At 34.9% G+C, this 14,433-nt stretch overlaps 1 protein-coding gene across 1 annotated transcript in view; it reads left to right on the top strand.

The window, feature by feature from the left end:
- Window positions 1-14,433, top strand: part of Dars1 (aspartyl-tRNA synthetase 1) — a 68,775-nt gene that overhangs the window by 51,120 nt on the left and 3,222 nt on the right. The window contains exons 10-15 of the mRNA XM_020156687.2: window positions 370-517; window positions 4,364-4,510; window positions 10,366-10,408; window positions 11,869-11,949; window positions 12,717-12,828; window positions 12,987-13,058. Coding sequence (XP_020012276.2) covers window positions 370-517; window positions 4,364-4,510; window positions 10,366-10,408; window positions 11,869-11,949; window positions 12,717-12,828; window positions 12,987-13,058 — 603 coding nt within the window. The remainder of the gene's footprint in view (window positions 1-369; window positions 518-4,363; window positions 4,511-10,365; window positions 10,409-11,868; window positions 11,950-12,716; window positions 12,829-12,986; window positions 13,059-14,433) is intronic.

The following is a 14,433-nucleotide window of genomic DNA, read 5'->3' as shown; positions in this document are numbered from 1 at the left end:
AAGCATAAGAGCTGGACTGAGGTAATGGCTAGAATGTATATAATGTTACTTCATTTGTACAGAGTTTGATTTAGCTTGAGTCACGTTTTAATGAAATTGAGAAAAACTCACTATAATGGTCATAATTAAGTTAATTTTTAATTATTGAGAAGGTACCACAGCATAATCCCTTGGGGATCTCATAGCCTCAATTATCAATTTACATTTGGTATAGTTTTTACTGTATGGCTGTAGAAGTTCGTAATGAACTCTCTGTTTAGCCCTATAGTAATAAGAAAATAGTACCACTACTAAATGGAAATTTGTATTTAAATCGCAATTTCACTAAAATTTAAATAATTTGCTGTTTATTTCTCCTGTTAACTTCAGTTTTCAGAGCTGAAGACTCCAACACCCACAGGCATCTAACTGAATTTGTTGGTTTGGACATTGAAATGGCTTTTAATTATCATTACCATGAAGTTGTAGAAGAAATTGCTGACACCTTGGTCCAGATGTTCAAAGGACTTCAAGAAAGGTAAAAAAAATTTAAAAGTTTTAAATCTCTAGATGGACTTAAATCAGTTTGGGTTCTTTTTAAGTTCAAAGTTTTGTTTGTTTGTTTGTTTGTCTTTGAGATGGGGTCTTGCTGTGTAGCCTACCCAACTTTAAAAAAAATAATAATCTTGAGTTGGAACATGTAAGCTTAATTTCTATTGGGCATACTTGCTAGTTAAATAATCATTTTAAATATCTTCATGTCCTCCATAAAGATGTTTGGATTAGATAGGCATGGTAATACACACTTGTAAATCCAGCTTGGGATGCTGAGGCAGGAAGATCAGGAATTCAATGCCAGCCTACCCTGCATAGTAAGACTCTGTCTCCAAAAAGAAAAAAAAAACCAAGATGTTTGGATCAAAAAGGGCCCTCATACACCCCAGAGGACCCATACAATGATATATCACCTAAAGATATCGTAGCTCATATAAGTACACTCTATGATGTTCACACAGTGACAGAATCATAGCCCTGTCGTTAAGTGACACATGACTGTGGTTCGAAAAATATTCACTCAAAATATGCTTCTGGGGCTGGCAGAGTGGCTCAAGCAGTAAGAGCACCTGCCTAGCAAGAATGAAGCTCTGAGTTCAAACTCCAGTGCCTCCAAAACAAATATCCTACATATACACAAAATATGATCCAGACCCAAGTTAATCAACTTGGTCCAGATCGTTTTAGTGGTAAAATTTGCCAGATCTTGAACATCTCAACTATATTTTTTTCCTTAACAGTGACATCCTGAATGTCTAAAAAAGCAGAGCATTACTTTTATAGCTATTTATTATTTGGGAGGTAATATGGAATAATTAAGAACTTGAATTTTGCTACATCTTGCTATATAGCCTAAATTCAAATCCCAGCTCTGCTAAGACACAGAACTATGTGGGTCTTGTGTAATCTAGTTACTTCTGTGCTTCAGTTTCCTCAGATATTAAGCTCAGTGGTAAAATATCCCTTCAGTCTACTAATATTAAATATTCACTGAATCTATCCACATGTAAATTAAGTCTGTCAAGAATGGTTAATTATTGAGTGCTCAGTAAAGATTCTAAACTAATAGACTATGTGAACTTTTTTTCTGTTTGGATCTAGTGTGTTAACATTTATGGAAATACTAGATGTGTTGTAGGTGTTCAGGAAATTGGTCCCTTTAGGTACACACTCTAAACTCGCAAATACTTTTTCCCTTAAAGGTCACAGAAAGTTCTTTACTTGTGATGATGTTTAACATGAAAAAAGTACAAAAAGAAAATGGGAAGCAAGTTGATCAAGAGTCTTTTCTTTCCATCTCCATCCTCATGAATGTACTTCAAATATTGGACTCTAGCACATTTGTCTAACATTCTAATAAAATCCCATATTTGAGATTTTTATTTGAAGACCACTAATTTAACAATTCGTCATTGACATATTTGATATGCTTCATTAATATTTTTTCAAAGTTCAAAAGTATGAATTTTATCTATGCCCTTGCAAGACTAATGGATAAATTCAAGAATGCAGAAATTAGATGACAGGCTTAAGTGATAGAGCATCTACCTAGCAAGTACAAGACCCTGAGTTTAGATCCCAGTAATGCAAAACAGAGTATTTAAAAAAAAAAACAGAAATTAATCATTGATCTTATATAAGAGTACTACAGCATATGAAGCAGTATTTTCCAAGCATTCTCTACATTGCTATCTTTAATGAGTTACATCCATCACTTTTGGGTTTTTGTTTGTTTTTGTCAGCCCTTTTTTGTGATGGGTTTTTTCAGTATATGGTCACATGAACTATTTGCCCAGGGCTGACTTCGAACCATGATGGCATACAGCCTTTTTGTTTTGTTTCACGTTTGTCTTCTGAAACATTTTTGGTGGAGTTTATTTTAAATAACTGTCATTCAAGTATCCATGGGACTACTAATGTTTCCTTGTAATACAAAATATCCTTTGAGACTATGATGAAAGTAAACATAGCTTTTCTCATTTTCTTTTTACATTTATAATTCAAGAAAGTTTCTGAAACTTGTTTTAGGTATTCATAGCTTTTCTATTTAATGTGAGTGTGAGAAATTTTCACTTTGGTTATAAATAACAGACTAAGCATGAATTGGGCCCTTTAGATTAATCAAATGTCTACTTAATATAGACTCTGACACCATTATTGCTGAGCTTTTTTGGTAAACTTAGATGACAGTTTGAAAATAAAAGCATCTTTATGTCATAGAGGTCATTTAGGAATTTAAGTTTCTATGTTGCTTATAACTTATCAGTTTTGTGTCATGTTCCTCTCATGTTCACTATTAGGTTTTATCTCACACAAGAATAACATGAATGAGTTAATTTAAAGCAGTGATAATCATTTTTATCTACCTTTGATAGACGTGAATGGATGGGTATTCAAAGCAATGAAAAGCCATTTAATCATTCAAAGCAATGAAAAGCTTGCTGTGGTGGCATAGGCTTTTTTTTTTTTTTTTTAATTTGCAGTACTGGAGTTTGAACTCCAGACTTAAACCTTGAGCCCCCGCACCACCTCTTTTTTGTGAAGGATTTTTTTTTTTAAGATAGGGTCTTGGGAACTATTTTCCCTGGGCTGGCTTCGAACTGCTATCCTCCTAATCTCTGCCTCCTGAGTAGCGAGGGTTGCAGGTGTGAGCCACCAGCACCCAGCAGCACAAGCCTTTAATCACAGCAATTGGGAAGCTGAAGCAGTAGAATCACAAGTTTGAGATCAGCCTGCGCTACCTAGAGAAACTCTGACTCCAGAAAACAAATAACAATCAGTGAATTGGGTCTTCCTAACCCTTATATCAAGATTTGAATAAATCCATGGCTAAGTTTTATTGTTCCCATGAGTCTTTAAGAGCAATTAAGGAGTCAATATTTTAATTTCTAGAACACAAATCCTAGGTAGAGTATTGGTATATTTTAGAATATAAGTACAAATTCTACGTGGACGATTCTATGTAGAGAATATACACATTCTTTTTTGTTTGTAATACTGGGGTTTGGACCCAGGACTTTCACATGCTAATCAAGTACTCTACCACTTAAGCCATGTCCACAGGCCAATATAAATATACTTTTAAAAAATCTGTTTAAATTACTGAAATTTTCAAAACACACAAAAGTATAGACATTAGTCTAATGAACCTCAGTGTACTCATCACCCAGTTTTAAATTGTCAACCCATGGCTAATTTTGTTTTAGCCATTTTCCCTAACCCACTCTCATTTCATCTGTAAGTACTTTAACAAAAATATGCTCAAACTCCAGTCCCACCAAAAAAAATAAAAAACCATCCACAGCAGAAATTCTGTTCACTCCAGTTTACATTTGATTGGGGCTACCATATCTATACAGGATAGACTTTATACCATAGGGATTATCAAAATAGGAAACAAATTGACAATTTTGAACTTGCAGCAATAGAATGGGAAGGGGAGAACAAGACAAGTATTCATCAGTTTGGTCTTCCTGAGGGTAAAAAGTGTTATTAAAGAATTACAAAGTTGTATTTTTTAAATGTCTCATAAAATGGGTATTTTATTTTTCTAACAATACTAGCTGATAGGAGTCATAAGGAAAACATGTAACCCGTAATCCTTTAATGCCACTGTGATTACAAACACATGAGACTGAGAAATGGCATTACATACTTTTAAGTATTTAAATTTCATTCTTTAACTTAATAATTTGATGACGCTTTTCCTGGTATGTACCAGGTTGGCTTATAGTGCTTCAAATAACTATTTTGTATATTGCCACAGTGACCTCTTGTGGGGGAAACATTTATCTCACACATTTTACTAACTAAATCATTGTATATACAGGTTTCAGACAGAAATTCAAACAGTGAATAAACAGTTTCCATGTGAACCATTCAAATTTTTGGAGCCAACTTTAAGACTAGAATATTGTGAAGCATTGGCTATGCTTAGAGAAGCTGGAGTTGAAATGGGAGATGAAGAAGATTTAAGGTTTGTCCTTACGATTTTTTAAGCTTTTGTAATTATGAATAAGGTATACAAGAATGAATATGTTAATAATTATTTGTTTCACCTAGGTGAAATTATTAACTTTGGTATATAGCATGATACTTTTTTATGTAATATATGATCTGAAATAAAATTATGCTTAATTTGATTTGTCTAGGCTTCGATAATTTGGTTTATGAACACCATTTTCACTGTCCTTCCCCCCTCATATTCTTAACCCTTTAAAGAGTATAGGAAATTTTGCCTGTGATTTATCACGTAATGTGTTACTTCTCTTTCCAAACCAGAGGTGTTAGAGAGCAGTCTAAATTATCCCCATACAGGATTAAAACATAAAAATGTTAACATCTCCAAAGATTATGAAAATCACTGTTCTTTATTTGATACATAGTATTTCATTATCCAGAATCAGATCATACAACTTATAATTTTGAAACAAATTATATAGTTTAATAAAGATTGAAGGGCTGGTAAAGTAGCTTAAGTGGTAGAGTGCCTGCCTAGGAAACTTGAGTCCCTTGCATTCAAGCCCCACTACTGCAAAAACATTTTTTTTAAAAAGAGAGAATTCCTATCAACTTACATTTAATGCAAAGGTTCCAAGTTAAAATATTTAAGTCATCACAATGATACATATGTATGTGAGAGGGAAAAGGAGGTGACTGTCGTGTTTGGGACATTTTCCAGAAATATATTGTGCTCAAAACCCACTATTTCTGTTTAAGAAAAATATGATTTTGAGTACTTCCTACATGGCCACATGACGCTTTAAGGCAAACCATAACTTTTATAATTACTTCAAGTTGAGCAGTATTTTCTTAAGTATTTTGAAAATTGTTCTTAAATAGCAGAGACTAAAGAAGGTAAGTCTTGATTACAAATACTTAATATGTTTATGTAAATGGTATTACTACATTTTAAAAACTTGGAAATACTGGTTTTTATTTGCAAATCTTTGATAAAACAGTACCAAAAAGGAGAGGCCATTTAAATGGCGAGATTTAACCAATGTTGGTCTAGTGAACTTTTATTATATGTAATTGTAGGAAATTATTTCAACCCTGATGTTTTTGAATCAGTGAATTGCTAAATTCTTTTTGGCTCTAAATATGAGAACAATACCTTCTAAACACCAAGTCATTGTAATAGTCTATTCTTTTTTTTTTATTATTCATATGTGCATACAATGTTTGGGTCATTTCTCCCCCCTTCTCTTACCCCCCCTCACAATGCCCCCTCCCTTTCCCCGCCACCCCCTCGCTACCCAGCAGAAACTATTTTGCCCTTATCTCTAATTTTGTTGAAGAGAGAGTATAAGCAATAATAGGAAGGAACAAGGGTTTTTGCTAGTTGAGATAAGGATAGCTATACAGGGAGTTGACTCACATTAATTTCCTGTGCGTGTGTGTTACCTTCTAGGTTAATTCTTTTTGATCTAACCTTTTCTCTAGTTCCTGGTCCCCTTTTCCTATTGGCCTCAGTTGCTTTTAAGGTATCTGCTTTAGTTTCTCTGCGTTAAGGGCAACAAATGCTACCTAAGTTTTTAGGTGTCTTACCTATCCTCACCCCTCCCTGTGTGCTCTCGCTTTTATCATGTGCTCATAGTCTAATCCCATTGTTGTGTTTGCCCTTGATCTAATTTCCGCATATGAGGGAGAACATACAATTTTTGGTCTTTTGGGCCAGGCTAACCTCACTCAGAATGATGTTCTCCAATTCCATCCATTTACCAGTGAATGATAACATTTCATTCTTCGTGGCTGCATAAAATTCCATTGTGTATAGATACCACATTTTCTTGATCCCCTTGTCAGTAGTGGGGCATCTTGGCTGTTTCCATAACTTGGCTATTGTGAATAGTGCTGCAATAAACATAGGTGTGCAGTTGCCTCTGGAGTAAACTGTGTCACATTCTTTTGGGTATATCCCCAGGAGTGGTATTGCTGGATCAAGTGATAGATCAATGTTTAGCTTTTTAAGCAGCCTCCAAATTTTTTTCCAGAGTGGTTGTACCAGTTTACATTCCCAACAGTAGTGTAAGAGGGTTCCTTTTTCCCTGCATCCTCGCCAACACCTGTTGTTGGTGGTGTTGCTAATGATGGCTATTCTAACAGGTGAGGTGGAATCTTAGTGTGGTTTTAATTTGCATTTCCTTTATTGCTAGAGATGGTGAGCATTTTTTCATGTGTTTTTTGGCCATTTGAATTTCTTCTTTTGAGAAAGTTCTGTTTAGTTCACTTGCCCATTTCTTTATTGGTTCATTAATTTTGGGAGAATTTAGTTTTTTAAGTTCCCTATATATTCTGGGTATCAGTCCTTTGTCTGATGTGTACTTGCAAAAATTTTCTCCCACTCTGTGGGTGTTCTCTTCAGTTTAGAGACCATTTCTTTTGTTGAGCACTCATGGCTATAAACTTTCCTCTGAGGACTGCCTTTGCTGTGTCCCATAGGTTCCGGTAGGTTGTGTTTTCATTTTCATTGACTTCCAGGAACTTTTTAATTTCCCCTTTTATTTCATCAGTGACCCATTGTTCATTAAGCAATGAGTTATTCTGTTTCCAGCTATTTGTGTGTTTTTTGTCTTTACTTTTGTTGTTGAGTTCTAGTTTTATTGCATTGTGATCAGATAGAATGCATGGTATAATTTCTGTTTTCTTATATTTGCTGAGGCTTCCTTTGTGCCCTAGGATATGATCTATTTTGGAGAAGGTTCCATGGGCTGCTGAGAAGAATGTATGTTGTGTAGAAGTTGGATGAAATGTTCTGTGGACATCAAGTAGGTCCATTTGATCTGTTGTGTATTTTAGGTCTAGGATTTCTTTATTGATTTCTTTGTTTGGATGACCTATCTATTGATGATAATGGGGTGTTCAAGTCTCCCACAACCACTGTGTTGGAGTTATTATATGCTTTTTAGGTCCTTCAGGGTATGTTTGATGAAATTGGATGCGTTGACATTGGGTGCATATAGGTTGATAATTATTATTTCTTTTTGGTCTATTTCCCTTTTATTAGTATGGAATGTCCTTCTTTATCTCCTTTGATCAGTGTAGGTTTGAAGTCTACTTTGTCAGAGATAAGTATTGCTACCCTGCCTGTTTTGGGGGGTCATTGGCTTGGTAAATCTTCTTCCAGCCTTTCATCCTAAGCCTATGCTTACTTCTGTCAGTGAGATGGGTCTCCTGTAAGCAACAAATTGTTGGATCTTCCTTTTTAATCCATTTCGTTAAACGGTGCCTTTTGATGGGTGAATTAAGTCTGTTAACATTAAGTGTTAGTACTGATAGGTATGTGGTGATTCCTGTCATTTAGTTGTCTTAGTTGTTTGAAGGTTTGATTGTGTGTACCTAAGTTGAGGTTATGCTCTACTTTCTTGCTTTTTCTTTTCCTGTAGTTTGGTGCTGCCTGCCTTTTCATGGTTATGTTGGGTTTCACTTTCTGTGTGCAGAATCCCTTGAAGAATCTTTTGTAGTGTTGGCTTTGTGGTCACATATTGTTTTAGTTTCTGCTTATCATGGAAGACTTTTATTGCTCCATCTATTTTGAATGACAGTTTTGCTGGGTAGAGTGTCCTGGGGTTGAAGTTATTTTCATTCAGTGCCCGGAAGATCTCACCCCAAGCTCTTCTTGCTTTTAATGTTTCTGTTAAGAAGTCTGCTGTGATTTTGATGGTTTACCTTTGTATGTTATTTGTTTTTTCTCTCTTACAGCCTTCAATATTCTTTCTCTACTTTCTGTACTTGTTGTTTTAATGATGATATCCCGTGGGTAGTTCTATTTTGATCTGGTCTGTTTGGTGTTCTGGAGGCCTCTTGCATCTGTATGGACATAGATTTCTCTAGATTTGGGAAATTTTCTGTTATTATTTTGTTGAATATATTACGCATTCCCTTCGCTTGCACCTTTTCTCCTTCAATGCCCATGATTCTCAGGTTTGGTCTTTTGATGGAGTCGTTGAGTTCTTGTATTTTCTTTTCACAGGTCTTGAGTTGTTTAACTAATAGTTCTTCGGTTTTTCCTTTAATTACCATTTCATCTTCAAGTTCTGAGATTCTGTCTTCTGTTTGTTCTGTTCTGCTGGATTGGCCTTCCATTTTGTTTTGCAGTTCTGTTTCGTTCTTTTTTCTGAGGTTTTCCATATCCTGAGTTGTTTCCGCTTTAATGTTGTCTATTTTTGTCCTGAGTTCATTTATCTCTTTATTAATTGTGTTCTTTGTTTCACTTTGGTGTTTATACAGTGATTCTATGATTTCTTTTATTTCTTCTTTTGTTTTTTCAAATTCTCTATTTTTGTTGTCTTGAAATTTCTTGAGTGTCTCCTATACGTTTTGGTTGACTATATCCAGTATCATTTCTATAAAATACCTGTAGTATTTCTTCTTTTAGATTATTCTTGTGGGCTTCATTGGGTTCTTTGGCATAGTTTATCTTCATTTTGTTGGAGTCTGGATCTGAGTATCTGTTTTCTTCATTTCCCTCTGGTTCCTGTACTAATTTTTTGCTGTGGGGAAACTGGCTTCCCTGTTTTTTCTGTCTTCCCGTCATTGCCCTTGGTGTTGTTACTGTCCCTGTACTGTGTGCAATTAAGTATTTTCTAGCTTGTAATAATAACAATGGTGATATTTAGAATGGAAGGGTGAGAGGAGATGGAAAGCAAAGAAGTTAAAGAAAAAGGGAAAAACAAATAAGTAAAAGAACAAAACAAACAAAAAAAAGTTTCAAAGATATAAACAGGGAGAGATAGTGTACTAATCAACAGTAAGCTGAACAGGCATTAGACAGTGAAAGGATTGAAAAAGAAATGAAAAATGAATTTAAAAAAATCTCCAAGTTCAAATGCAATAAAGTTTCAGTCTTAATAATTTTGGTGTTCGTCCCTCAGCCTCCAATCCTGGAGATGGTGTCTCAGAAGTAGTTCTGTCATTGTCTCATCAAAGGGGGAAAAACCAAACCAAACAAAACAAAACAACAACACAACTCTCCTGTGGAGTTTTCCTCCCACTGCCACTTTTACAAGCTTTCCTGCTCCTGATTGCTGGGCATGTGCTACCACTCCTGCCTACTCCAGACAGCTTGTTTATTTACAGCTCACATGGGAAGTGGGTCTTCCCCCTTCTCCTGTGGAGTTTTTCTCCCACCACCACTTTTACAAGCTTTCCTGCTCCTGGTTGCTGGGTGTGTGCTGCTGCTCCTGCCTTCTCCACCGGCTTGTTGTGAGGGATTTCCCCTCCCCCCCTTTGGCATTCAGGGTGCCCCACCCTCTTTGCTATGTGTCTTTTTTGTTGTTATTGCTTATTATTCAGTTTTTTTTTTTCCCCTGGGTAGGGGTCAGTCTGTCCACAGGGCTATGCTGATCTGGCACAGGGTTGTCTGTGGGAGTACCGCGTGCCGCTTAGCTCACCTTGTGGTCCACATCTTCCCAAGCTGTCTGGGTGCTGCTGTCTGGCAGCGGCGCGAGAGCTCTCCTGGTTTCTCCATTTACCTTGAAGTGGAGATGCTATGCGCAGGCTGGAGGCATGGAGGAGTCAAAGTTTTGCCTCTTCTCGGTGGTTTTTCTTGTAAGGTGTATCTCCAACGTCTCTCCAAAATTTTACTTTAGGAGGCACGCTTTCTGCTTCCTCCCTCTAGTCGCCATCTTGGAATCCCTCATAACAGGTCTACTCATAAGTGGTTTTCTGTAATACTTGCATTTTGAAAACAGAACAGGATAGATAACTGTTTTGGCCAAATTTGAAAACTTCAAATGGAAGAGGTGCCTTCTTAACTGAAAACTCCTTTAAGTTGCTGTTTGATCTTCAAACACCTGATTTTAAAAAATGTTTGGTTTTTTTTTTCAGCACACCAAATGAAAAACTGTTGGGTCGTTTGGTAAAGGAAAAGGTAGGACAATTTTGTACATGTTGCCTCTCTTTTTCTATATCTGAAACGTATCCTGGTTTAAGTGAACAACTGCAGAAAATTCTAGGAATCTCCTTATGATTTCAGAATAAATTAAAAAAGGACAATGTTGTTTTTCATTACTAGAAAAATGAAAACTTTTAGACAGGCTCTGTCCAAACAGTTTGTTTAATTCAGTATTTCATATCTGTGCTAAGTTGTAATGAGGTGCCTCTAAATGATATCACGTTAGTTAGAAGTGACCTCAAAATAACTTGCTATTATTTTTAAGAAAGTCTTCCCTGAATATTCCTGCTGTCTTATGAGACTTGAAAATGAATGAGCTTCCGTTCTGCCACTCTACTATCTCATTTTCTAAAACTAAAACTGCAAAGAAGATAAAAGCTAAACTTAATTTTTTTTTAAAAATTAAGACAGTATGTAATGGAAAGAAGAAAGTCCTTGAGCTCCTCCTAGTGGTTGCACTTGAAATAAATTAATTAACTAGGCAACTCATAATTTTGAAGCCATATACTATTAAACTTGCACCTCTAAAATTCTGTTTCAGCAGAAACAATTCCAGTTTGTCAATTCTCATCTCCAATTTTAGAAAAAATGTTTGAAGTAAAAAAACAATTGAGGTTGGTGGAGTGGCTCAAATAGTAAGTGCCTTCCTAGCAAGCATGAGACCCTGAGTTCAAACCCCATTGCCACACACAAAAAAAAATTAAAATGTAATTGACTTATTTTTAATTAAATATGGCTCACATATTTAACTAAATACTAATATAAGTTAATACTAATATAAATTGTCAGATTTATTTCTTTGTATTGTTGGGTTTTGTTTTTCATTTTTACTAGCAAATACTCATTATACAGGGAAGATTCACTGTGACAATTCTGAATAGACTTTGTAGTTTTCATTTAAAAGAAAACTACCAAATTTTATTTCTGTATCCAAACAAAAATTTAAATTACTGGAAAATTATCAAATATTTTTTGAGCTATTAATATTGTAAAAATGTCAGTTTTCCCAAAATAATTTCTAGATTTAACATAGTTTCTATGAAACCTCACAGGATTTCATGTAATATGAAAAAATAGTTTGTAAAATTAATCTGAAAGACTAGATGAACTAGAATAACAGAGGAAAAAATGGAGCTCAAAGGCATTCATTGCAGCATAATTTATGATGATGAAGAAATTGAAGAGATATTACATATTAAAAGAAATGAGTGAATATTTGAACTCTGCACAAACAGTTAAGAGCTCTCAAAAATTAGGTACTGGAAGAGTTTATAGCATGGCAAAATGTTACACAATACAGATGTTCCTTGAAAAAAAGCAAAATACTCATTGTATGTAATACTGTAATTACAGTAATTTTGAAGAACAAAAATTTATATATTAAAGTTAGCCTTTTTTTAAAAACTGTATTTTAATTGTATTTGTTCTTTTTATAGTATGATACAGATTTTTATATTCTTGATAAATATCCATTGGCTGTAAGACCTTTCTATACCATGCCTGACCCAAGAAATCCTGTAAGTAATTTGATTTTAAATAACCTATTTAGAGGAAAAAGGGAGACTTTATTATTACTGTCTCAAGTCATATAATGGGGTTAATGATTTTCAGTATCAACAGACACATTGTTCTACATGTGGTACTGTATCTGTCACTAGAGATCAAAATGGCATTGTTAAATTTGATTCTGGCAAATTCATTCTGAAAAATCATTTTCCAGAATCATTTTTCTAATGAGTTATGACAAAGAAAGACTATATAGATAGTAAATAGTACTACTAGATTTGCAAATTTTAGTAAATCATCTTATCATTGACTTTAAACTGGGAGTTCACATTGTATTTTTGAAGTAGAAATGAGTTTTACTTCACAGTGGTTCCCAGACATTAGTGTGCATCAGAATCACCTGGAGATCTTTTTTAGACTATTGATTGCTGTGCCTATCTCAGTTTCTGATTAGTTACTACTGGGTGGAGCTTGGAAATTTGCATTTCTAACAAGTTCCCAGTAGTACTGAAGCTACTGGCCCAAGAATCAGACGTTGAGAGCCATTGTTTATTGAAAGGCAGGGGGAAAGTAAGTTAAAACTGATGTTTTTAGGAACAGCTTAAGCACTGGATAACTTTCAGTTTACTTTCTTTAAAAGGGTTTTCTTAATTTAAAAAGGCTAAGTACCTGTTGGTAATTTGAGTTCCAAAAATGACCTAAAATCATATCACAATTGTAATGGAAAAAGAATGATAGCACATAAAGACTCGTGAGTTTTGTTTGTTTGTTTCTGCAGAAACAGTCCAACTCTTATGATATGTTCATGAGAGGGGAAGAAATACTGTCAGGAGCTCAAAGAATACATGATCCTCAGCTACTCACAGAGAGAGCTTTACATCATGGAATTGGTAAACAACTTAAAATACATTTAGGGCAGTGTATATTCTGAAAACAACACTTTGCAAACATTTTAAAGTCTTTTTTTAATCTTCATTAAGCAATAATTGGTTTTGTAATTTTTAAGCTAAATAAAATTATTTTATATATTTACTTTATTTTTTTTTAGATTTGGAGAAAATCAAGGCTTACATTGATTCCTTCCGCTTTGGAGCCCCTCCTCATGCTGGTGGAGGCATTGGTAATACTGTATTGCACAGATTTTAATTACAAGCACTTTTAAATGAAGTATGACTAAGTGAAAATTTTATTTCCAAAGCACAAAATGAATAGCTAACTTGTTTACTCTAAAATATTATAAGAAGATTTCAACCATTCTTTTCCTCTTAAGAGTTTAAAAGCCTAACATCTTACAAGTTGATTCTGGGCACCAGTGGCTCACGTCTGTAATCCTAGCTACTCAGGAGGCAGAAATCAGGAGGATTGTGGCTCAAAGCCAGCCCAGGCAAATAGTTCATGAGACCCTGTCTCGAACAACCCTTCACAAAAAAGGGCTGGTGGAGTGGCAAAAGGTATAAGCCCTGAGTTCAAATCCCGTACTCCCCCCACCCCAAAAAATAAAAAGGTTGAATATCCTATGGTCTGTGTCCTACCTTGAGTCATTCAGGTTAGCCCTAATTAAAAGTCCCCCCTGGAGTTAGCTCAAATTCATTTATTGAAATGTAAAATTTTGTTGACTTTTAGAACTGGAGTATATGTAAGTCACCTTTCTTACAATTTTTTAACTGAGTAAATATTTAATTCATCTTTGAATGTCCATATCAAAAACTCTTAAAAAGAACTCTTTTTGTTTAAGTTTTTGTGTGTTGTTGTTTGGTAGGGTGTTTTTGGGGGTTTGTTTTGGTTTTGGTTTTTGGTTTTGGTTTTTTTGGTGAACAGGTAATAAATACCTTTATGAAAATGTCAAATTAAAAAGGTATAAAGGACAATCGTTTCTTAGTGGGTCTAAGAAAACTAAAGGAATGACATTTGGACCCTTACCTAACACCAGATACAAAACATTACCCAAAATGGACAAAGGACTAAATATGTGACTCATAACTAAACTCTTAGAAGAAAACAGTACAAAAGTGTAATAACATTGGATTTGGCAATGGGTTCTTCTTGGCTATATTAAAAAGGCACATGCAACAAAATTTTTTAAATAGCCAAATTGGGCTTTTAAAAATTTTGTGAATCAATTATCGAACTGGAGGTGTACCTAAGTGGTAGACGGCTTAACCTAGCATGCATAAGGTCCTAATTCAGTACCCAGCAACCAAAAAAACATTTTTTAAGACAATTAATAGTAAAAGGCAAACCACATAATGAGAGCAAATATTTGCATATACTATATCTAACATGTAGATGTATGTAGAGAATGACTAAAACTCAACAATTAAAAAAAAAAGCCAGGTGCAGTGGCTCATGCCTGCAGTCTGAGCTACTTGGGAGGCACAGATAGGAGGACTGCAGTTAAGGCCAGCCTTGGCGAAAAAAAAACAAGTTGGGCATGGTACCATATGTCTGTAATCCCAGGTGGGATTTCCTACTGGTAGGAAAATCAAACCCTGTGG

This window comes from Castor canadensis, chromosome 4 (genome assembly GCF_047511655.1).
Source record: "Castor canadensis chromosome 4, mCasCan1.hap1v2, whole genome shotgun sequence".
In the NCBI taxonomy this organism is placed as follows: domain Eukaryota; kingdom Metazoa; phylum Chordata; class Mammalia; order Rodentia; family Castoridae; genus Castor; species Castor canadensis.
Note: the sequence above shows the minus strand (reverse complement) of the source record. Positions and strands in the feature narration are given on the sequence as shown.